The following is a 26107-nucleotide window of genomic DNA, read 5'->3' on the forward strand; positions in this document are numbered from 1 at the left end:
CCGGCCAACATGAACGAACTCGCTAGAATATGCAAACATGCCGTGCCAATGCGTTCTTGCCAGTGTGCAATGCTACACGCCCAGCGGGGCCGCGTTACGCTTTAGGGTTCAAATCCTGCGGGCACCGTCCCCAGCATCCTGACCGCGATCGGTAATGGCGTCGCCAAAGCCATTTCTCTGCCAGGCGTTCAAGGAATCAGCAGGACAGTTAGCATGAGCGAGGACTCAACGCGGAATACTGAACACGTACACGGGGGCGAGTGATGATGCACGCGTGCATTATTGCTAGGCTGTTCCGCAGTGGGTTGGCGCACTTGAAAGGACCCGTGCAACCAACATAGGTTCCTCGACTTGCCAGCCAAGCTGTGCACGGTTCCTGGCGGCCGCTACCCATTACATTACCGACAGCATATCAGTCGCCCTCCGGCTATCGTTTTTGTTTTTTTTTTTACTTTACGGCTCGCCCAGTGCCAGGCTGCATTTCACGTCGGAAATTCCAAAGGAATGAGTCCTTCGCTCAAACGGCCTTGATGTTGCACGGTGAGTCACTTCCCCTGCCCACACGCAAGACCGAGCGTCGTCGGCGTGCTCATTTAGAGACACCGAAATTGCGCTTTCACTGAGTCCCCGAAAGGTCACGATGGGCACGCCGAGCTGAGTCAGATGTGAGCATGGGATGGCCCTGCAGTCGTATGCGGTCACATCATTTTTTTTTTTTTATCTAGCTTGTGGGATTGAGTCTGACGAGATTTGAGAGCATCGGCGTGGACAGATGGCCAAGGCACCGTTGTTTCGGCTTCGTGAGGGTAATCACCCACTCCTTGTGCCGTCCGGACCCTCAATAGCTCAATTACATCCAGCGAGTTGGTACTTCCTCGGATGACTGAGGACTCTTGGGTAACCCCGCTGCATTCAACTGTCACTTGGAAAATGTCACACAAAAAAAACTATTGCCATAAATTATACTGGGATTGCAGTCTATGTTAATCCTGAAAGTCATAAAAACGCTTTCCTTCATTACCCAAGCCACTTCTGATGTGAACATGGGTCCTAATACTGCAAGTGAGTGTGAGTTTGAAAGGAAAGGAAGCCATATCTGACGCAAGCTGAAGCAGCTAGTTCTAAAAATAGACCCGTCCCACACTGTCGGGTCGACCGGCGGCACCGTGGAGGCCTGTTACCGCCACGGCTTTTCACATTTGCGCCTTACTCCGGCTTCAGATTCAGATTCAGATTCACTCGCTGTGGCAGACGGCAGCATCAGTTGCCACCCTGACGGCAGCCGTGTCTGGTTCAGAAGGATGTTGGGAGTCACGTGGGGGCCGGGGGCCGGGGGTTTGGTGTCATCTGAGCAAAGCACTCATCGGTCGATAGGTGTTGCCAACATGAGGAATTTATTCCATCGGAGGAAGGGAAGGAAGTGACAAGACCCAAAGGACTCTAACAGCGGCGGTTGTTTTGAAGCTTCTGGCTTCTGGTATGCGGGGGGGGCAGGACGGGTGCAAAAATTGCAGGAAAAGTAAGTTTAGGGGGGAAATGATTCCCATTTATTTTAAAGGCACATGCACAGAGGAGTCCGTGCAAGTCTTGATAACGAAAAGCACATTCTCTCACGGATTATTAGTCCTTGGTCCCAATAACTGGGCGTTTTTGTAGCCTGCAGAAATGCATGCGCTCATTTAGACTAGATGCTAATTATATACTTGCAGTCTCCGAATCTAATTTCGTGAGCGACTTGGCTCACATGACGCTCGCCGGACGGGACTCTAATCATGTTCATGGGACAATGCATCCTGTGCCCGCCCACTGCCCACTCAGGGTTAAATGCAGAGGACACATTTCACTGTGCGTGCTGCGCTGCTTCACTTTCACTCTGACACCTACTTGGGAGTCTCATCGGGCAGAAATTAAGCCCAAACCTGACCTTACCGGGCTCGTTGGTTTCGAGCATAATTCCGCTAAATTCTACGTGGGTAAATGGGCAGGCAGCTGAAAGTGTCGTGGTCAGGTCAGGCCGTGGTCAGGCCTACAGTCAGACAGAGAGGTGGGGTTTCCTCGACCCACCAAATAGACACGGATTAGACCTTTAATTGGGTTCTTAAAAGTTACGCCCGACAAGCACAGCTTTTTCAAAGCCCAAACCAGAGACCAGATGCTTCACTACAGCTACAGCATGCTTCTTTTTTTAAATGTTTTCTTCCACACCCCAGATTCAGAATGTAATCTCCATTTCACATCCTCAGCATCCATTATTGCGCCGATCATTGCGAGATGCTCATCTGACCGCTCATTTACTGCACAATTTCCATACGTACGTTAAGCATGAGCCCACAGTTCCTGTCTAATCTGTTTTTTTCCGATCTCAAGTAAGACGCACACCCTTTTCTGTTGGACCCCCAAGCACCCCCCACCCTCCCCCAAGCAACAATAGCACAGGCTGAGGAGGCTCGAATGGTCATGCTAATCCAGGACGCACCAATGCCCAATGGGTGGTCCCGGCCTGATTTTCACGCATAGTCACCCCCCATCCCTCCCTCTGTTCCCTCTGTCACGTTGGGCTGTATAATGGAGCTTGCCGGATGTTTCTCTGGGCCACTATGTCAAACAGGCCTTGTGCATGAACTATGGCCGGTGTTAAGGTGGTAACCCGTTAGCTGCGGAGAATTCCCCAAAGCAGATATTCGTCCGTTTCCTTATGCAAATCAGTTCGGCTTCCTGCAGGGTTAGGCGGGGAGGGGAGCTGATTCATTTTCTGAAAGTGACAGTAAACCCACGAGTGTGAAGGACAGTGACTCATTCGGTGCGACTGAACCGCTCGGCCACCGTCAATCATTATCCGACCAAACGTGTACGAGTGACAGGGCGTTTGCACACACATTAGCGGCATTCCTTTATCTGCCAAAAGTAAGCGGAAATGTTTTTTCCCTTCTTTAGCCCCGCCCCCTCCATCAAATGCACAGAGGCTGGGTGACAGGGGGATTCCAGAAGCAGGAAAGTTAATCAGAGGGGCCAAAGATCCCAAGCACAGTGTGGTCTTCTGTCTCTCTCTCTCTCTCTCTCTCTCTACTTCTTTACTACGCGAGTCGCGCCACTGAAAGCTCGGGCCGAACCCCACTCTGGCCGGCAAGACACGGGTACTTTTTTAAATGCATTTTGGTGGATCCCCAGGTGAATTCACCAACGGCCCGCAGCTCAGACTCATTAAAGAAGTGAAACGAACGTGTCTGCGTGCAAAAAAAAAAAAACACTGAAGCTACAGAAATGACATACGGGACCACAGCAAAACATTCAGAATAGACCGTACGGGAAGAGAGTGATTAAAACCGTACGAGAAGAGAGTGATGAACTTTGCCAATGACAACACGTCCCAAATTAGCATTGTCATTAAAAATGCTTTCCTAAAGACTCTGAGGACTGTATTTTCAAAATGCAAAGTTGTGACACGACCAAAGTATAAATGGATCCATTTGCACGTGTGAACATAAGCATTACATACAAAATAGTGGAGTAAAATACAATTAGCATGGTGTGGCACCTCCTGAGTCAATCTTACTCCACTGCCCGCTATATAACTTCAGGAAAGCACTTTCCAGAAAGAGCTAAAAGTCAATGGTTGCTAATTAACCAGGTAAATTATTTGATATGTATATGTAAATGCAATAATCTAATTTTTTTATAAATCCATGAGGGTTCTGTGCATATGTTATGTTTAAGCCCCTTCCAGGCACTAGAGTTGGATTCTATCTTGTCCTAGGTTAGTGAAGATTATTGAGAGATTAATTTTAGGGAGTTGTGAAGAGTTTTCCCGACTCTTTGAGATTATGGGAGTTTCATCATAATATGTTGGTATGAACGCTTCCCAAAGATAGCTGCTCAGCTGCAATTCTTCCTAATTCTGCTTTAGAAGTCAATATCTGTCACACAAATATCCATATACAAAAATCCTTAATTTCTGTGATAGAATAAATGTATGTATGCTATGTATAAATGTATGTATGTTGCACTCAGTTGGCATGCAGCCTGTATGTAAAGGTTCTTAAGCATGCATGTGCTTTTGTGTCCACGTGGGAGTGACGAGGGCATTTGTCCGAATAAGGAAGTGTATAAATGTGTGTTAAAGGCCCGACTGAATCCGTGACAAGCCCATAAAACGCGCAAATGCTGCTAAAGTTCTTTGGATGTCTTCTGCAAAGATCTGAGCCTCTTGCAAGATCATTCTCAATATTTGACTGCGCAGAACCTTTTAACGACTGATCACTAAATTGCACCATGATAAGACAGTGGTGTTATCGCAATTGCTACACCGTGCACAGTCAAATCAGATCTATGACCTCTAAAGAGTGAAGATATGTACGTATCGAGGAGCAAGAACCTAAAGTGACATTTCGGGTGAGATGGAGATACAGTACAGGCCAAAAGTTTGGACACATCGTCTCATTCAATGTGTTTTCTTTATTTTAATGATCATTTACGTTGGTAGATTCTCACTGAAGGCATCAAAACTATGAATGAAAACATGTGGAGTTCTGTACTTAACAAAAAGTGGAGACCTGACCTCCACAGTCACCGGACCTGAACCCAATCCAGATGGTTTGGGGTGAGCTGGACCCCAACAAGTGCTAAACACCTCTGGGAACTCCTTCAAGACTGTTGGAGAACCATTTCAGGTGACGACCTCTTGAAGCTCATCGAGAGAATGCCAAGAGTGTGTAAAGCAGTAATCAGAGCAAAGAAACTGGAATATAAAACATGTTTTCAGCTATTTCACTTTTTTTTGTTAAGTACAGAATTCCACATGTGTTCATTCATAGTTCTGATGCCTTCAGTGAGAATCTACCAACGTAAATGGTCATGAAAATAAAGAAAACGCGTTGAATGAGAAGGTGTTTAAATCTTTATACATTCTAGAGTTGTTTAGTGAGAAGAAGTTCTTGCTCATTTCCAAACTATAGTGTTCCCCCACTGCCTTCCAAGCATGGACACTGGTTCTTGAATTAGAACTTATGGTGAAATGCATGTTTGGCTAAACCTCTTGAGTCCTCTTATTTATCTGGATCGTGTCACCCCTTCATCTCTCGTGTGAGTAACTGAACAAATTCAGCTCGGCCTACTTCTACTCGTAAGACATGTTTATAAAGGTTTTTGGCTTTTATGTCGGTCCCCTACTGCTGTATCTGAAGTCTCTTTTCGAAATTCAGCCTGTGTGCACTCTGATCCAGTTTCCCAGGATGCGCCCCGTTTTGATGTCTGTAGCTTTAAATGCTAATGAGGAGGAGAGCAGCCTATAGAAGTTCTGCATTCGCGGAAATGACGTCGTCAACACTTTTGGTGCAAACAGGAAGTCGAGTCTGCGTTTTTCCAGAAAAAAATGTAATAGAACTCATTGATTCCTCTCGCGTCTCGTGTGACGGAACTGAGCCGCCGCTCTCGGAACAAAGTGGAATTTTCATAACGGGGACCTTTATGATCATTTCTTTTGACCTTCGTTGACTCATGCCTGATAAGGTGACCACGCCTGGACACAGATTTTAAGGTGAATAATAAAATCTTAGGGAGATCAGGTTTTTTTGAGGAAGAGCCTCAAGCAAGCCTTTTGTCTCTCCTTCAGATCCTCTCATGGAGGAACAGCGGCAGTATCTGAAAAAGAAAGGATGACCCCAATCCGGACCTTTTCTAACGAAGCCACGTGCTGTGGGTGCTGTGATACACGTCAGTTTGGCTGCATAATCCTCCCTTTTTTTTTTGTTCACCTCAAAGGCAAAGCAAATAATTCTGATGTCTGTGATTTATGAGACAGGCACCCTGGAGGAAGAGTTCTTTAACACATACAGGAAACCCAGCCAAGTAATGAGGTGAAAATAATCGGTTTCCACCTCCATTCAATGCACCGAACATCTGGCTAAATGTTGCCTAGATATTTTATATTTATCAGCATCTTCACTACGTCTAAATTCACACAACAGGAAGTAGGCATGGTAGTAAAGTTTGCCAACAGTAAGACTGTCTGCTCGGAAGACTTGCTAGTTATCATTTATAACGGTTTAACTATGAAATCTCGGAACTGCACACCACTTAAACGTAAGTCACCGCGGCAAGACTTGTTACTCACCACAGATGTAAGTGCCATCTGAAAGCTGTATATCCGCGCCAGGCCAAAGTCAGCCAACTTGATCTGCCCGCCACTGGTCACCAGGATGTTCTGGGGCTTCAGGTCTCTGTGCACCACACGGTGTGAGTGCAGGAAATCCAGGCCTTGGAGCAGCTGGTACATCATATCCTAGAACCATACAAACCGTGAAGTTAACATGTGTCAGATATTTTACACACACAAGGCCATGTTTTACCGATGCTAAATGAGACTTAGTACCTCGGGCACGTTCACCATTGTCATATAAAATACATCTTCAGGAACTACATAATTAAACAGAAGCAAGGAAGGACTGTTTGCTAGTGTTCTGTATCTTGGTGAGGATGGAGAATTGTCAGGACTTGCATGCCATGGCAGGAAATGGATATAGACCCACAACTCACAAACACCGGGACGACACATGATCACACGAAACCTGTGTGCAAAGACAAATGACCAAACGTGGACAGGGCACGGCAAGGATACATTTATGATGCTAATAACAGATGACAACAATCAGGGGGCACAAGACAAGGCAACAATGAAATTCCAGTGTGGAACACCAGGATATTAGTATGGATTATTTCAGGATTTTAACAGTACCTGCCCCTCAAGGTACAAAACATCAGTGGGCAACAAACTGATGAGGCTGCGAAGGTCGACCAGGACCCAGTCACAACCACATACTGCACCCATCTGCATCCTCCTGTCATCTTCCTGAAGACCAAATTGGACTTGTCTACGGCTCAGAAAACAATCCATGACACCACCGGGGACTATGAGGCAGGATCCATGGATCCCGTGGCCAAGAACGGCCATCTGCACCCCTACTGACATCATGGAGTGTGAGCAACTCCACAAGTGAAGAAGGAGGCAGGTATTGTGACCCCACCAGGGACTATGAGGTGAACGCCATGGATCCTGCCTACCAGCGCTGGCATCCATACACCCACCGCAGCACTGAAACGTCAGGATATGATGCTACCCTCCCGCAAGACGCTTTCAAAGACGCTTTCATGGGAACCTCCAGTAGACAAGAAGCGTTGATGCAGCATAAGTCGACCAAGACTGAAGTCCAAACCTGACAGCCACTGGGGATGAAAGCACAACCATGTCCTGCATCCATCCACCACTCCTGTCATTGGCCTGATGACCCCTTTGGCCAAATCACTCCTCAAGACCTCAGACCAGGAACATTGAACCGAAAGGCACAGAAATGCCCGCTGGACATTGCAGGCACCTGCACCCCCACCGACCTTGTGGAGCATGTGCAGCCCCACCAGGAAAAACTGGGGCAGGCATCCTCGACCCCACCAGGTATAATAAGGTGAGCGTGCTCGACCCCACAAGTAAATAAGGAGAGTCCAGGGAAGGAAACCAGGAATGTAATCTGGCAAAAGGAAGAGCCAAGACGCCAGGACCGACCACACTGCTGAATCAGCTGCGCCCAAGTCGGTGTCCAGTCATTCCATCGAGACTTGCATGGCACAAAGGAGGCATGACTCACAGACGTTGGGTTCTAAGTGAATTTAGATCCATTTATACTTATCATACCATGTGCACACAATCAGGAAATCAGACACTCACAATGAACCCCAGTCCAGGACGCGGTTTCATAGCACCCCGAAAAAGGCCCACATGGCCCTCCGTGTTGGTGTGCTTTAATCCCATCTTCACATTTTTTCCGCTATTCTTGTACAAACGCGTCTTAATTTCCTGGTTTTATTTTGGCAATGGCCAGCGGTGTTATTTCTAGCTTGTCAGTAACATTTATTCTTCTGGAAATGAGGCATGGTCCTCAGATGGGGTTTTCCATGGTTAAATAAAGTACATTATTATTATTAACAGAGAAAAACACTCAGATGGCCAACAAAAAGAAGAAAGAAGAGACAAAAGTTTGAACCGACGGGAAGGAGCCGGGGCAGCTAAAAGTAAAACGATCGGCAGCACGCGGCCTTTTGTCCTGAAGCCGGGTGGACGGGGGAGATGTGGCAGCTGGGAGCGTGAGGGAACAAAAAAAGAGCCTGTGGTCCCTTTAAAAGCGAGAGTGTGGCAGATGTTGATAACTGACACGGCCACAGAAGAGGAGGACGAGGAGGAGGAGGAAAGACACGTTGGGCCGTGAGGCCCAGTTTCGGTGGGCCTCCACTTGCATGCAGCTGTCTGAGGGATCGTGGGTAATTCTGGATCCACTTCTACCATCCCAGAGGCAGAACCCGAGAGTCCAACAAAGCACTTAGGGGACAGAAGAAGAGGGAGGGACAGAGAGAGGTCGAGGGGAGGAGAGACAGAAGTGGAAAGCGCGAGAAGACATGCTGAAAGTTCCAACTGCCACTTCCTCTGGTGGAACTTGCATAACGACATAAACCGATGACTCCGGTGCTGGTGAAGGGCAATGCGAGCAATAGATAAGGAGATAAGGTGAAATACGGGTGAGGCGAGATGGAGATAGAGGGGGAACGAAAAGGAGTGCAGGGACGACCCACCACACACACACACACACACACACAAAAAAAAAAAAAAAAAAAGCCCACCGCCAAGACCCCACAAGTGACATGGATCGGGGCCCATGGTCCAATTCACTGGCCAACCAGCTGGTGAGTGATTAAGACTGATGAAACAATGGGCTGCACACTCGAGCAGAAAGCATTTGCAAACGGCGCGGGCCTGGTGAGGTGGGGGGGTTGGGGGGGGGGGGGGGCACCTCACTACTATACAGAGCAACTGGGCCCAGGAAACGTGTGTACTGGGTGTAAACAAGGCCTTCTTTTTGAATGTCCACCCAGCCATGACCTGGCAGGCTCGCGGCAGTGGAGGCGGTTAATTTTGGGGGGTCTGACACAAAGGCGTCACCCCCAACCAGCTCCCCTATGAGTCCGTGTTAAGGAGCTGCCCCGTCTGGTTCCCCGCGGAAAGGCTTCAGTTCCCTTGTTTTCTAGTCGCACGCGTTTTGAGTTCAAGCTGGCTAAAGTGACGAAACTGTGAGTTAATGAGTGTAAAAAATGTATGACGTCACAATAATGTCACATTTGTAATGTGCATTAGTACTGTGGGTGGTGGTGGCCTAGTGGGTAACACACTCGCCTGTGAACCAGAAGAGCCAGGTTCAAACCCCACTTACTACCACTGTGTCCCTGAGCAAGACACTTAACCAAAAAATGCTCCAGGGGGGGACTGTCCCTGTGACTACTGATTGTAAGTCGCTCTGGTAAATGCCACTAATGGAAATGCATCAGCATCCCTCGTAAGTATGAATCTGAATCTTGTGTTTTTATAACTGTATCGTGCCAATTCCCTACAAGTGGATTTCCTTCAGTGTTACAGTGGTTTTGACCGCTTGAACGCTGTTGGTTGACAACTGCTGGTTTTGTGATTTGCTATTCTGAAGTCATGCCCTCTTACAGGAGTCAGTGCTTACTGCCATACCAGCCGAAGAATGGCCGAACTCGTCTGATCTCAGAAGCTCAGGAGGGTTGGGCCTGGTTAGTGCTGTAAGGGGCAGTGGTGCAGTTAACTATGGGGCAGTGGGGGCCTAGCGGTTAAGGAAGCGGCCCCGTAACCAGAAGGATTGCCGGTTCGAATCCCGATCCGCCAAGGTGCCACTGAGCAAAGCACCGTCCCCACACACTGCTCCCCGGGCGCCTGTCATGTCTGCCCACTGCTAACCAAGGGTGACGGGTTAAATGCAGAGGACAAATTTCATTGTGTCACCGTGTGCTGCGCTGCAGTGTATCACAATGACAATCACTTCATTTTCACTTCAATAAGGGGGAAAAGGGTGGTACACAATAACCAACCACATAAGCAGGAGTCAAATGTGAAGGAATGGTAGTTAACAAAGGAATATTACAAGAAAATAAAACCTGTGATTGTTTACACATTTTTGAGATGCCATATTTGAAGCGTCCGTCTTTTTTCATTTGCTTTGCCAAAACCGAAATCAGGAGCCATTGAACATTAGCGTTCAACCCACAAAAAACTGGAGTCTGGTGCAATGTTCTACACGCACAGGTTATACAAAGCTTGCGAAATATCCACGTAATAATAGATGTAATGATAGATTTTTAAGCGCAAAGTTGCAGCGTACGATATTTTGTTACATCATAGTAGACAGCTGTCACATCAAATGTCACGTTACTGTGACACTGTCAAGATATCCACCGTACACCTCCATGCGAAAAGAACGTGTACAAATCCTGTCACGTCCTCTTTCTAAACGTCTAAACCGGTCTCGATTTATGTCCCCTCTGTGCGTAACCCGACGCCGGGCACTCACGGACACCCGAGACGCTTTGAAGAGCCTTAATGGGCAACCTGTTGCACGGGCGACGCCTGCCTTCCCCTGGAATGCCGCTCACGTGTCCACCTGAATGAGAGGGGGGCGGGGGAGGGGCGGCGGAGAGACAAAAGGCCTCCCCACGCCGCACCTGCCGACCGCGGCGGGCCCGGACACTCGGGGAGCAAGGAGGGCCAGTGCCCGGGGGCCAAACATAAGGCCAGAATCGCCCCTCGTCTCCAGTCACAACATAGCTTGCGGCGAGCGCCCGCCTTTCTCATGCTAATACGCAAAGGGGCGGCCATATTGTTTATTGTGGCGGGCCACAATGCAGGACATCTGCCAGTTAGCGTTGGTGTAATTCCCTCCCCATGCTTCATTAACTCCCCCTTTATGGCTCGGGAGACGGGGACCCGGCCAGGCGCAGGGGCCGCGGCGGTTCAGCCGCACTCCGCGAGGCAGGGGGGGCCGCTTGATGTCCTTCCAGCTCATTTCGTTCCCGGGGCCCCCTTTCATCAATTACCACGCGGTGGGTCTAAAATGGGGCAGGGTTGGGGCAAGATGGGTGGGTGGTGGTGTGCTGCGAAGCCCTCTGCAATCTGGTGTCCCTTCTAAATGAAGCTGTGAGGAGGGGTGACTTTCTTGGGTGTTTTTTTTTTTTTTTTTTGTGGAGGTCAGTGCTGCGGGGGCGGTGTCTAAATCCCACCCACTCAATATGAGATCGCTCCAGATGCCCACTGGCTCCCGAGAAGGTTCCTTATACGAAACAAAGGTCCCCAAAATGGTTAGTGATGGTTAACAAAACCATTGTTCTCCCACCGTTTTATCACCGCCATTCTTGTAGACCTGGCACGAGCCGTGGCGAACGTTTGTTCGATAATACTCCACTATCGTCACATTTCAGGGGGGGGGGGGGGGTTTAAATCCCACCCACTCAATATGAGATCGCTCCAGATGCCCACTGGCTCCCGAGAAGGTTCCTTATACGAAACAAAGGTCCCCAAAATGGTTAGTGATGGTTAACAAAACCATTGTTCTCCCACCGTTTTATCACCGCCATTCTTGTAGACCTGGCACGAACCGTGGCGAACGTTTGTTCGATAATACTCCACTATCGTCACATTTCAGGGTGACGATGTTGTAGCGTGTGGAAGAAGTGTGCGAAGCTCAATTTGTAAGTACATCTGGAAGCAAGTGTGGGCGGAACGTAAATGATAACGTTCAATCATTGCCGTGATTCTCATTTTTTTTAGTAAAATTAAAGGACTTTTTCCCCCACTTTTGTTTACAGCAAATTAAAGTCGCATGTTGCAGGGATCGCTCGGATGGATGGTCGGACTTGTAAGAGGATTTCCTCAACTTTCTTCAAACCGCCGTCCACCCTGTAATCCCCCTGTGCGAGTTTCTAGCTGAGCATTGTCGGGACCAGTTGGACAAACATAATAATTGCCGCGATATAAAGGACGGCGGAATAATCACGTCACTCTTGGTATTCCTATCCACTTATCCCGCATTGTTGTCATAACCTATTTCTGTGGATTAGGGGACTTTTCCAGGTTATTTAGGAACGTCCCATTTTTGAACAACGCCTTTATAATACGAGAACGTCAACATCTCCATTACAATGGAGACACATGGTCCCACCAGTGAGTAAATGGGAGAATAATGAATTCAGTTCACATTCATGTCTTACAGGGCTGGTGTCCCCCCCCCCGCGAGATTTGTCACTGGGCTAAAATCTGTGGACCTTCTGCGGGCTTCACGAGACATTCGAAGGGTGGGGAAAGTTTTAAAATGCATTTAAAAAAAAGTGATCGCAAAGACTCAACCAGACACAAAGGGCCCTGTCCGTACGATCCGGAGAGAAGCAAATGAGGTTTCGATCATCGTCTCTGGAAGTGATGAGCAAAAGCAGACATTTCGGTTCGTGTTTTTTTTTTTTTTTTTTTTTACTGTGGTTCAGAAAATGTCTTTCATCCCGACACTGAACATTTCAGTAATATATGCATCAGAATTGTACGAGTCGAGTCAACGCTATTCTTTTCAGATGAAAGTTTTGTAGGACAAAGCATGAGGTCTACAGGACCGGCTTCCATCTTGTCTTTGGACAATACTGCTACGTGTTGACTTATATTGATTTTTTTTTTATGGAGACTCCATTTTCAAAAATGAGCATAGGTCAATGTGTGACATTCTTCTCTTCTCCTCCAAGATCTCACCACGTTCCCATAGCAGGGTGCAACACGTCCTGAGCACGACTGTGAAGGGACGATGGAGGATCGCGGTCGCAGTCGGGGGGGGGGGTGACTGTCTCAATCGGCGCTACCCCGTTTACCGCGAAATCCGAGCTGGGAGAGGTGGCCACTGCAGGCACACACTGAAACAATATTCCCCGGCTCCGATCGGCGGACGCCAGCATGAAAATAGAGCAGAATGCAAGGGCCCGGCCCTCTAATTACCGGCCCATCCACCACATGCGCAGCCCATCAAAAGGCTTCGCCTCCATCTAATGTTTGGGAGTCAGTTCCATCCCACGCGCCTGTCTGCGTCCGGCCTTTTATGAACTTGCCACATTAAGAATGACAGCTCTGGCCGCTGGAGAGGGCCCTGTGACATTTAAAAACGAGACAAGAGGGCCGCACCTTGACCGTTTCGGGCGGCACGCCGGGGTCCGGGGCTCTCTCCAGGTACGTGGTCAGGTCTTGGTCCACGTGCTCAAACACCAAGGTGAGTTTGGTCTCCCTGTCGGTCCTGGACACAGTGCACACGTCGAACAGCCTGGACGGAAGCAATGCGAGATGTTTTATGTCCATGCATGTGGTCTCCTTCCCTTTGCATTATCTACAAGTTATTAATATTTTATATACACACACACACAGACATATATATATATATAGATGGCCTGCAAAACGATAAAAAACAACATCAACAACAACAACAACAACAACATTTATTTCTTATATAGCCCAAAATCACACTCAGTATGTCTCAATGGGCTTTGACAGGCCCTACAGTTGAAGGCAAATGTAGCCGCCATGTACATGTCGAACATCCTGGACGGAAGCAATGCGAGATGTTTTATGTCCATGCATGTGGTCTCCTTCACTTTGCATTACCTACAAGTTATTTTTATATATATATATATATATATATATAGAGAGAGAGAGAGAGATATAGAGAGAGAGAGAGAGAGAGAGAGAGAGTTGTGCTAATAGATGGAGTGCAAAAAGATAAAAAGGCAACTGTAGGCACCATGTGCAGAACGGGTAGCTTGTATCAGCTCCTCCATCTTTTCTATACCGAGTGTAGACTAAACAATTCCGAGTTACGTTAACAACTTTAAAGCGGCGCTCGCCCTGCTATTTTAAACAGCGCACATGTGGAACAGAATAAAACCGAAAGGCCATTTCACAACACGCTCGTCGGTCCCCCTTCTATTCGAAGGGTCTTTGGCATTTTGGCGGCCGGTGGACTGAAACCAAGAGTCTTTGTTGGCAAAAGGAGCGCCAACCCCATGGCCCCATCGGCGTCCCGGTTACAGGAGGTCTCCCCCCTCGGTCCCGGGTCAACGTGCACCTATGTGCACTACTTCAGGGACACGGGGGGGGGGGGGGGGGGGGGGCACGATCGTTCCTTCGTCGACTTCAGGGCATCCGTTCAATATCTTTCCAAAAAAATCTCTCGCAAGGTTACCAAAAGCTGCTAATCTGCAGCCTTTCTTCGAGAGCCAAGCCGCAGAGCATTCCCCCCGCCGTGCCATGGCAACCCCGGCAAAGTCTGCGATGGCGACCGGGGGGGGGTCATCCCCATGGAAACCGGCTAAACGTATCGGCTCCACTCGGTCTCATTAATGCCGTTTTAAGGGCCATTGTCAGCCTGGTTATCCGGAGTGACGTCCTTGACCTCCGCCAAAGTCACATAACCAACCCCCCCCCCCCGGGACGGCTCCAGTCCCCCCCCCAGTAAACGGAAAAACGCGCCGACAATCGCGCTCTCTTCACCAGCCGTGACATCATGGAACAGGATTCCCGGCGGAGGAAACGCGGGAGGTTCGACGAGGAGTCCCGGGTTCCAAATTGCTGCCCTACAATGGCGGCTCCACGGAACATATGGAACGAATAACGCTGCTCATTACAAACATCCACGGGCCGCCCCTCGGAGACGCGGCGAGAGCGCGGCACGTTGGGGTCCCCGGGCCCCCGCGCCGCCCCACGCTGGAGAACAGAGGCTCCATTTAGCGTTAATTACGAAAATGTCCCTCTTCAGGAAAGCGAAGCCCAGACGGTGCCACTTGGCCGTCAATATGACGGTCGTGGCCAAAAAAACAAAAAACGTTCTAGAAACTAAATTTAAAATGAACAAATAGACTTATTCTACGATGTCATACGAAACCAGTAAAATGTCGCTGGCCAGCAGGTTGGAAATTGTTCGACGATTCCATCTTAAATGTCAGGGGCCATTTGGCGGACGTCCCTCAGCGGCGACTCAAGCGGCGAGGCGGAATTCTCCACTTTTCCTCCAACGTGCGGTTCCCAGATCCGCCGCTGTGCCTCGCCTCCTTGTCTCCGTACGTTGAAATGTACGACGTACATGCGCCGTACGCCCTTGTCCAGAGTTAAGCGGTGACAGGGACGGTGTCCCCCCCGGAGACACTCGGGGTTAAGCGTCTTGCTCAGGGACACCATGGTAGTAGGTGGGGTTTTTAACCTTGGACTCTGTGAAGTCTGAACTTATCTTGAGTGTCCAAAATGTCCTACGGCGTTCCTTACGAGGCAACTGAGGTTTGTTAATTAAGCGAAGCGTTTGTCCAAGGTGACTTAAGCCTGGACTTCCGACTACAGACTACACAGTTGAGGGGCGGTGGTGGCCTAGCAGTTAAGGAAGCGGCCCCATAATCAGAAGGTTGCCGGTTCGATTCCCGATCTGCCAAGGTGCCACTGAGGTGCCACTGAGCAAAGCACCGTCCCCACACACTGCTCCCCGGGCGCCTGTCATGGCCGCCCACTGCTCACTCAGGGTGATGAGTTAAATGCAGAGGACAAATTTCACTGTGTGCATCGTGTGCTGTGCTGCTGTGTATCACATGTGAGAATCACTTCACTTTAGACTTTAGTTTAAGTGCTTTTAAATTGAAAAGACTGGCCATGAAGTCCAACGTCCACAAACCGGAGGCAAGCGGTAAACGAGGCGAACGGCGCTCGCCAACTAGCATGCTAAATATCCGGTCGGGCTACGGACAAGCTGCAGCCAATGACAGTGCAGGACTCTGGAAAGGGGCGGGACCATGTAGCGCTTCAGAACTGGCCATTTTGCTGTTGTTTGTCCAATTGCGCGAGAGGGTCTCGTCGTTTCGACGCCGTTTTTGAGACGCTCTGGACAAGACAGCAGTACGCAGCCTTACAACCCTTGACCCCGCCCGTGTCTCGGCGACAGGGCGTATCCCCTCTATCCCCAGTCAACTTGCACTTATGTGGACTATATGAGGGACGCATCAGTTTAACAGATTCAGTAATTAACGTGGTATTGCTTTCATTTAGCAAAGCCTTGATCCAAAGCGACTTAAGTCACTTAAATGGACGCCATGTGTAAACAAGGTGAAAGGTGTCCGCCATCCACCAGAGTGCAAGACTCGCAATTATGGAAAGGGGGGGAGGGACCCCCTGCCTTCTGTTGGTGGTCCAATCGTGCAAAAGAGGGGCGGCGTCATTCTCGCCGCAGTTTTGCGGTAGTACGTGGCCCGGTAACAAGTGTGCGAAACATGGACGCCCCCAGAGCTAAAGAACAGTTGGTCGCGAGTTCAAGGCCGGCACGAGAGGTCAAGGGCCCCCGTCCGAGTAGCAAGTTGTTCAGTTCGTCCCCACACACTGCTCCACTACTCACCAAGGACTGACGGGTTAAATGCAGAGGACACATTTCACCGTGTGCACCGCGTGCTGTGCTGCTGTGTGTCACGTGACAATCGCTACACTTTAAAGTTGAGAGGACCTTTTTTTTTTTTTATTCTGGGGGCGGGGTCCCCACTCTCACCTGACGACGTTGGGGTGCTCGAAGGACTCGAGTTGCCGCAACACCGCCACCTCGCGGATGGTGGAGAGCGGCATGCCCTCCTCCTCCGTCTGCACCCGCACGCGTTTCAGGGCCACGAAGCGGCCCCCGTTCTTCAGGTCGCGGGCCTTGTACACCTTCCCGTAGGCGCCCTCGCCGATCTCGGCCACGGGCTCGTACAGCTGGGGCACGCTCTCCTTGTCCATTCCTCCTCCTCTTCCTCCTCCTGCTCTTCCTCCGCGGGGAATCCCGGAGCGGAACGGTCGAGCGAAGGGACTTTTGGTTTCTCCCGTTCTGGTTCCGGCCGGTGTCGGTTCTCGGTTCCTTGTTACGGACGCATCACCGGGAAGAGTCCGCCGACGCGCGTACCGTCTGCAGGGGGGCAAAGGAGCACAAAGGCGGCGGCGGGGGGGGGTGAATACGGAGCAAAACGAGCCGATTCTCTTCTCAACTCGCAGGGACGAACAGCGCGGGCCGATAAGATCATTAAAAAAAAAAAAAAAAAAAGGAGGTATCGAGATAATAAAAAATGTAAAAAATAAAAAAAAAAGGTGGAAGATGAGGCGAGTTCGGCGCGGACCACGTGCTCGTACTGATTTCATTGTTTTAAAGTTCCCACGCAGCCCCGTCACGCACAACGTCAACCGTCGCGCATTACTTATTATCGTTGCTATTATTATTAATAATAGGAATATTATTATTACGTATTGTTGCTGCTGTTGTCGTCGGCGTCGCGCGCGCCTCTTTGATCGCTCGTGCGCCGAATTACTTTCTTTCTTTACTTTCTTTTTGAAAGTCGGAGTCGTTTTTTGTATGATCGTGGTAATTATTACTGTGATAATTGTAATCGTTGTTATTGTGAGGAGCTATTTACCCGAAAGTGCAGCTCGGCTACAGTCCGCCGCATCCTCCGCCAGCCGCTGCGCGCCGGGAGTCGCTCGCGCGCACGCACGCACGCACGCACGCACGCGTCGCAGGTCGCCGCGCAGGTAGGCGGACGGGCCGCATCCTCCGGCGCAGGATCGAGCCCCGCCGCGGAATTTAAAAAAAAAAGAGAGAGAGAGAGAGAGAGAGAGAGAGAGAGTCTGGAGACCGGGGAGGGGGGGGTGGGCGGGTCTCCGCCAAAAAAAAAAAAGGAAAGAAAGAAAGAAAGAAAGAAAGAAAGAAAGAGAAGCACTTTCCCGTGCAAGGGGCAGAGAGGTTTTATTCGAGTTTTTCCGCGGCCTCCGCTCGCCGCGTTCCCACGCCGGCTGAATGCGCCCCGACCCCCCCGGAGAGGTCCGCCACGGAGCGGGGACGTTTCCGCATTCCTCCCGCACTACAAAGGCGCGCCGCTCTCTCTCTCTCTCTCTCTCTCTCTCTCCTGACCCCCAACCCCCCATTATCCCTCTGTCGGGGTCACTAACTGGATCTGATCTTGTGATGGGGTTAAAACATTCATGGCACATTTTTAAAAAAATATTACTGCGTGAGTATATTAGAAAGTTTTAGGGTTCGGACGGTAGTTGTCCTCTTCGCGCCCCATTACTGCAGCATCATGTCATGTCGGGGGGGGGCGCCGGTGGGTGTGTGGGGTGTACAGGAGGCCTTGAAGGAGCAGCCAAAGCGACGGGACTCGAAGTGGAGCCATGTGTGGCGGTGCGTTCCCATCGGCCCCCCGGGCCCCGACCCGAAATTCGCCATTTGCATCACAAAGCGTGCGGCCCCGGCCCGTTACTGTAAAGGTGTTCCTTTACAGTGACACATCATCATTGTTGGCTGTAAATGGGGCCTGATGGCCATCGCACGCCCCGGAACGCATTAGCATGTGGTCCCCTTCGTCCTGGGGGCCCGAGTGTGTGGGGGTACAAACTCTGCGCTTCCCCGCTTCTTTTCAGGAACGTGAAGTCATTGTGAAACACTGCAGCGCAGCACACCGTGACACACTGAAACATGTCCTCTGTATTTAACCCTCGCCCTTGGTGAGCAGTGGGCAGCCATGACAGCAGCGTGTGGGGACGGTTCCGTGCTCGGTGGATCCGGCAACCTTCTGATTAGGGGGGCCGCTTCCTTCACCGCTAGGGCCACCGCTGCCCCGTATAGTTGCCCGGTGAGTTTTTAATACATTAAAACTGGTTATCAATCACCAGACTTGTTCAAGTGAAGTGAAGTGATTGTCACTTGTGATACACAGCAGCACAGCACACGGTGCACACAGTGAAATTTGTCTTTTAACCCATCACCCTGAGTGAGCAGTGGGCGGCCATGACAGGCGCCCAGGGAGCAGTGTGTGGGGACGGTGCTTTGCTCAGTGGCACCTCAGCGGATCGGGATTCGAACCTGCAACCTTCTGATTATGTTTCACATAGACAACATATATTAAGCGGCGTCATGTGGTTATGTTAACGGTGGGTTAAGAGCGAAATTTGTTTAATATTATAGGAGACATTTAAGAATGTGTCAGCAGAACACGACAAAAAGCTTCTTTTTAATGTCCCCCTGAGGAATTAGTCCTGAAACAACAATGGGGGATTCTCGCTCCTGGGTAATACTGTGTATACTCTTGTAGTGACAATAAACCAATCTTGAATGTCGCAAATAGTGAGATGGTAGCGGGCAACATTACCATTGTGACACTTAACCCTGAGTGTCCCCAGGGGGACCGTCCCCGTCACCACTGACTGTATGCCATAATAGTAAATATAAATGTCAATGACTCCGGTAGCTAGAAATGTGTGGTAGTAAGTGGGTAGCGGGTAACACACTCGCCTATGAACCAGAAGACCCAGGTTCAAACCCCACTTACTACCATTGTGTCCAGGGGGGGACTGTCCCTGTAACTACTGACTGTAAGTCGCTCTGGATAAGGGCGTCTGGTAAATGCTGTAAATGTAAATGATGGAACGTCGTCAGCAACAGTTAGCCTTGACCTCCAGTGGAATGCGGTGTTCGTTGACCAGGGCCTTTCACTTTAAAAGCCTCATTGATTATTGCCTAAAGAATCAATAAAACCTGCCAGATTGGTACACTAGCACAGCATCTAGTGCATCAGCAGATGTGGGCTTGACGACATCATTATTTCATTGTTCATTTTGCTCTTTCTTTATCTTTTTTTGCGGAAACTAACGACTCGGAACTAATTCCTCAATGACTTTAAATGATGATGAGAAAAGAGGTTTCGGGTACGTTATTGTTAATTATCCTTAATGGGCTCTCAACAATATTCAGTTAAAAAAAAAAACAACTTATATTTGAGCGATATATGACCGGGAAAAATCTTTGCGGCGATTTCAACTCATGTCGTAGAAGACGATTCCAAAGAAATATCCGGACCTCCAACAACGGTAAGGAGTCAGGTAGTCGGCTGGCCTGGTTTTTAACTGGCCACCGCTCCAGAACCAACTCCGTTTGGACTCATCCGATCACATGAACCCTTTTTTTCGTCGCTCCGGACTCCAATTTTACAGTCAGCCTCACTAACAAGTGTCTTTCTTAAGGTGGACGGTTGCCCCAAAACATCTGAAGTTCGGTGCTCCTTACGCGATCTAAGTTGTTTCACTGGCCGTGACCGGCCAGAAATGTACTTTTTTCGAGGAGGCTGAGGGGGTCTTTGCCGCATTGGTTAAGATTAACTAACATTTTAACCATTGCGGTAGTTAACCGGTATGAAGACCTCTCACCTAGTTCTCTGCTTGTAAAGTTCCCACTAAGGTGAATGTAATAAATTTAATAAACAATACATTTCCCCAAAATGAAGAAACAGTATAGATGTACAATATATATATGTCCATTAGCGTGTCCGGTTACGCTTGATTGTTTTTCAGTAATGATTTTTGTGATGAACATTTCGAAATGGATGTATTAATAATTTCAGTATTATGAGCGACACACCGACGTAAATACGTGTAGGATACGTGGCCCCCGGCTGACATTTAAAAGTAAAATGTCAAAATTGTCAGTTTTCCAGACCGAGGGCTACGTGCGCCGGAGGCGGAGTCGATAAAGGGCCCGAGCCGCATCTCCGTATCTGCCCAGGGTAAACCGGCATCAGCAAACGTCCCATTTGTCCCCCGACCGCGAGATAAGGGCTCTCGCCAATGACTGCAGCTTCCTACTGAGGGCCATTAGGGTCGTTTGTAGGGTCGCTGGGACGGCCGGCACAGCAGATGGTGGTCCCTCCGTGCCCCTGGGAGAGAGAGAGAGAGAGAGAGAGGGAGGGGGGGGTTCCAGATGCCCCATCGGTTTCTGTCACCTTTCCCGGCAGCAGACCAGGGACCTCGTGTCCCTTCTTTGGCCCCATCCGCACAGATCCTGTAACTCCAACAGCACCGATTCTTCCTTCAAGGCTCACGTCAGACATCAGAAAGTCGGGAATCGGAGTTTGAGGGGCTCCCGTGTAACGGAGCCAAGAACATCTCCATTTAAAAAGAATATTAAGTCGGGAGACAATGGCAGGTTGTTGTCGGTGCCGCTTTGTTTTTCGGTCTCTCTCCCTTTTATATCCCTATTTACTTTATTTCATTTTTTTTTTTTTTTTGCTCTGCCGAACCCCAAGAAACTGTTAGCAAAGCTTTCCCTCCCCAGGCCCCCTAAGACAAGACCCTTTCTGTTGGCCATTTCCATGGAAACCGAGCAACTAACATGAGGGAGAAAAAAAGCCCCGCTCTTCGAAGGAAGGAGGAACACCTGCCACCTCTGCAGATGGACGCTCTGACACACACTTACACACACACACACACACACACACACATTTTCTGCTTTTCTCCATTCACTGACACAAAATGAGGACGCTGTTTTTTTAAAAAAAATTCCCCCATCGATGTCAGTCTTCGTATGACTGATGGCCCTGCAGACCTTTTTCAGCCCTTCGTCTACGTCAAAGTAAAAGTACAGGAGAAATTGCTTCGGTGGAATGAGGTCATTCGTAATTTATTGATGTCCTGCCCGTCACCGTTTTTGTAACAGGACTCTTGCTTGTGTTGTCTTATGTTACTCTTGGTATACTGAACGTCATTAGAGTAATTATTTAATGACTAGTAGAAGCATCCATTTGGGTACCCTACAATCTAGAAGTTTCCGATCATTTTAAAAAAGCCCCAATTTTTGAATTCCCGTTTGTCCGGTGTTCCCATGATTGCTGGTGGTTTTCTCCTGTGTGTTCACATTTACGCTTCCTTGCTGATTCCACGTCACCCACTCACGCCCAGTGGCTCAGGGATGTTATGTCCTGTTTGTCCCTGGAGAAGATTCCCCACTCAATCCGTCATTCAGACTTGAAATTTCGACAGGTGTGGGGGCCCTTCCTCCGCTTTTTTCATATACATTTACAGTTTGATTCCCTTCTTATTTAATTGCCTGTATGTTTGTTTCGTTTTCTTTATTTTTTTTTTTGTCTCTTTCGCATGCAGGACCAAAAAACGTCCAGCTCCATAGTCCTTTTTTTTTTATGTTCTTTAAATGCCGGATATCTAGCCTTTCTTATGCATGCAAAGCTGGCTTGGAGTCAGGGAGGGGAGAGGGGGGGGGGGGGGCTATAGGGTTTATAAGGGGGTTATAAAATATTAAAATTTACAGTACATTGAAACATTACATGTTTACCCTGTTATGTCCCTGTTTAAAATCAGTAAAAATATTGTTGAAGTATAAAGCTTCCTTGCTTGTGTCCGTTCCTCGTTGGGACGCTTTATTGGTGCCGGCGTTCCCTGCCATGTCCTTTGGATTAAACCCCCCCGTACCCGTATCCGTGGAGTGCGTCCAGTTTTCCTGCACCGTGAATGAAAACTATTCTTCAACAATGGGTGACATTTCTGACGCTGTAAATGACTCCGGTAGCTGGAAATGTCTGTTAGTGGTGGAATTTCTGCGTACGTGTAGAGAGGAACCTTATCAGCAACAGTCAATGGATTGCCGTCTTCACTAGTGTCTTGCCCAGGGACACGATGCTAGTAAGGGGGGGTTTGAACCTGTATTAACAGTAACAATTATTAACCTTATTAACAGTAACAATCGATATTCCCCTTGTTACAAATCAATTTATTTATTAGTAATTGTGATTCTGAAGGAGTGGCCTTTATATATGGACAACAGGCAAAAATATATATATTTTTTATCATAAAGCTAACAGCTTTGGGCCCTTGTCTCGTGAGGTTCTTTCTTCTGAACGTACGAGTTAAAGTAAAGTGAAGTGATTGTCGCATGTGATACAAAGCAGCACAGCACACGGTGCACACAGTGAAATTTGTCCTCTGCATTTAACCCATCACCCTGAGTGAGCAGTGGGCGGCCATGACAGGCGCCCGGGGAGCAGTGTGGGGGGACGGTGCTTTGCTCACTGGCACCTCAGTGGCACCTTGGCAGATCGGGATTCGAACCGGCAACCTTCTGATTACGGGGTCACTTCCTTCCACTGACGGAGAATAAAACATTCCCAGCGGCAACACGCGTCGACTGGACGGCTGGTCTTGGCCTCACCGCATGGCTGGCAGCATCTGGCCCCTGTTGGGAGTGTAAAGCACCCAAAGGCTCCATTGTGGAGTACTCGTTCGGCGACAGTAATGATTAACCTGCCTGTGATTTAACCGGAAAGCAGCCGCCATTTGTGTCCATCATGCTGGTCCTCTCTTTCTAAAGATGTGCAATCAGCAAAGTGAAAGCGAGTTTTTTTGGACAATTGTAGAGAATTAGTCTCTACAATATAGAACAGAATATCTGTAAAGGTCAACTTTGTCCAAATGTCCACACAACTAGCGAATTCATCCACAAAATATATATTTTCTTTAGTTATATTTTAGTACTTTTTTACAAAAAGTTATAGTTATATTTTAGTACTTTTTTTTAGTACTTTTTTACGAAACCTGGAAGAGTGAAAATGGTCGATTGTCAAAGACAAAGGACACTGGTGCAGGTTGAGACAAACTAGACAAACCAGGCGAACAAGTAGCAGCAATATGACAACGTGACAGTGTATGTGTATATTGTGAATACAGTGTATGGGTATATATGGGTTAATTTCACTGTGTGCACCGTGTGCTGTGCTGCTGTGTATCACATGTGACAATCACTTCACTTTATATTTACTATATAGTGTATATGGTAAATTATGTACTATGATGATAATGATGACTAGTAGTTGTGATATGACGATAATAACGATAATAATAATAATAACACAGCAGCACAGTGTGAGGTAGTGAGAGATGTATCGCGAGGATGTTAATGAGCACCAATGTCTCGCTTGTATAGGAAAATCTGGATCGGTGGATTGTATAAAAATTCTGTTTGGTAAACCAATCGCAGGGATGCTCTCCTTTCAACCCCTTATGGTTCATCCGATCCGACTTTGGAACCGGAACTGTTTAATAATCGTTTAATGATATGATTATATTTCAGCAATGACACATGTCTGGGAGGATTATCAGGATTACAGTATCGGCTCTTTATTTTCTCTGCCTGTAACTGCCGTGGTTATCTTTTCGTCTCACGACACTCCCTCACAAATTGAAATTCAGTGACTTGTTACTCATAAAACGACTAGAGGGTCTCAAGTTTTCTCAGGCTCTTAAACTTAAAGGCAAAAAAATATATTTTTTTAATATGTGTCCTACCTAAAAATGAGCATTACGCGTGACATTTACGTAATTATTACTCTAACTATCCTTCTGTTACACGTGGGTAATGATTTCATATTGACAGTTGGAGCAGCTGGACATAACAACCGAGTGTGTGTGTGTGTGTGTGTGTGTGTGGGGGGGGGGGGGGGGTGTAGAGAGACAAAGCATTTCCATCTGGCTTGTCTTATTGTATCATTTGGCTTGTCTTATTGTGACAGAGGAAAGGGACGATGCCAAAATATTCCTGGCTGTCTACGTCCGACACACGTGTCCGTAAAGCTCGTTGCGTTTTTGGGGGAGGGGGTTTCTTCGGATGACATCATCCGAGCTCAAACTTGGCCTCCTCTTCGTCTTTTCACCGAGCTGCATTTTGTCCAAAAGGCCACGTGAGGGGAAGAAACAGGACCTGAGCAGTGTGTGTATGTGTGTGTGTGTGTGTGTGTGCAGCAAGGTACCAGATCCTGTTTGTAAGTACCCCAGCTGTGTGAAAGTGCTCACTTGGGGCAGTGGTGGCCTGGCGGTTAAGGAAGCGGCCCCGTAATCAGAAGGTTGCCGGTTCGAATCCCGAGCAATGACAGACTCACCCCACACGCTGCTCCCCGGGCGCCTGTCATGGCTGCCCACTGCTCAACCAAGGGTGATGGTTAAATACAGAGGACACATTTCGTTGTCACCGTGTGCTGTGCTGCATGTGCTGCAGTGTTTCACTTTCAAATTACACGTCCTGAAGGGTTCAAAATCCCAAAGCGCCAAGGGTAGAGGGCACTGTCCCCACACCTTTCATGACTGACCACTGCTCACCAAGGATGGTGAATTAAATGCATCACGTCCCTTAGGATGGAGAAGGTCCCCCATACTGATGACATATATGTGGTTTCCTCCGTACCACAAAGAATTAAGGCCAAAAAGTTCTATCTTATTTCTCACTATCGTGGAGTCCTTCAGGTGCTTTTTTTTAGCAAACTCCATGTGTGCTTTTCTATGTGTGACTCGCTCTGAGGAGAGGCTTCCGTCGGGTCTCCTGCAGCGATGGTTGACTTTCTCCAACTTACTCCCATCTCCCAACTGCATCTCTGGAGCTCAGCCACAGTGATCTTTATGCTCCAAGGCCATTTACATTGGTAGATTCTCACTGAAGGCATCAAAACTATGTGTTCATTCATGTAAATGGTCATGAAAATAAAGAAAACACCTTGAATGAGAAGGTGTGTCCGGACTTTTGGCCGGTACTGTATATAGACTATAAATGCACAGTGCACTACATTATATTAAATACGTACACACACACAGTATATGCGTATATACATATATCAAGTCAAGTCAAGTCAAGTCAAGTCAACTTTATTGTCAATTCTGCCACATGTACAGGACATGCAGAGAATTGAAATTACGTTACTCTCTGACCCATAAGAATAACATTAAATACAAAAACAGTAACAGTAACGAATACAGAGTATAAACTGTACATGTACACTGTAGACTGTACATGTATACATGTACACTGTACATGTATACAGTGTATACATGTACAATACACAGTGAACACACACAAATGGCATTACATCACGTGACAATATGTCCCTGCTGTGTTGTAAAGCAGCCTGGTGTTATCATGGCAGGGAGACCGACATCAAGTCACAGTGACAGTACTCTCTCTCTCTCTCTGGTGCCCTGGTGCTGTGTCCTCTCTACCGTATCTGCAGACGGGGAGGTCATGTGCTCAGCCATTCAGGGACAGGGTTTCTCCGACGAGGGTCGATCTGCGAGGCTCTCGCGCTCGTGTCACGCGTCGCGTGGAGAACAGCTGGGGACATCGGCCCGTGTTGAGGAGCGGCCGAAGGCGGGATTTGACATCCTTGATTTCCTGTCACTGGCAGCCACGGGTGCGTGGGTGAAATAGCTGAGTGAAAGTGGAATGCGTTAAAGGGGCGTTACACACACACACACACACACACAATACACACTCGGCTCAGTCGTTAACACACTCCCGGTTTGACTGTCATGGCCGCTAAAAGGTGAAAAACGCTGAAATGGTCTCACACCGTGGTGTGCAAACATTTACCAGACCAC

At 48.5% G+C, this 26107-nt stretch overlaps 1 protein-coding gene across 1 annotated transcript in view; it reads right to left on the reverse strand.

Annotated features, from left to right (window-relative positions):
• cdk6 (cyclin dependent kinase 6) overlaps window positions 1–17459 on the reverse strand; it is a 36994-nt gene extending 19535 nt beyond the window's left edge. The window contains exons 1-4 of the mRNA XM_028964430.1: window positions 17323–17459; window positions 16431–16820; window positions 13046–13181; window positions 6110–6277 (exon numbers count right to left, since the gene is read on the reverse strand). Coding sequence (XP_028820263.1) covers window positions 6110–6277; window positions 13046–13181; window positions 16431–16654 — 528 coding nt within the window. The 5' untranslated portion in view covers window positions 16655–16820; window positions 17323–17459. The remainder of the gene's footprint in view (window positions 1–6109; window positions 6278–13045; window positions 13182–16430; window positions 16821–17322) is intronic.
• Between the last annotated feature and the right edge of the window lie 8648 nt (window positions 17460–26107).

This window comes from Denticeps clupeoides, chromosome 20 (genome assembly GCF_900700375.1).
Source record: "Denticeps clupeoides chromosome 20, fDenClu1.1, whole genome shotgun sequence".
NCBI classification, from domain to species: Eukaryota; Metazoa; Chordata; class Actinopteri; order Clupeiformes; family Denticipitidae; genus Denticeps; species Denticeps clupeoides.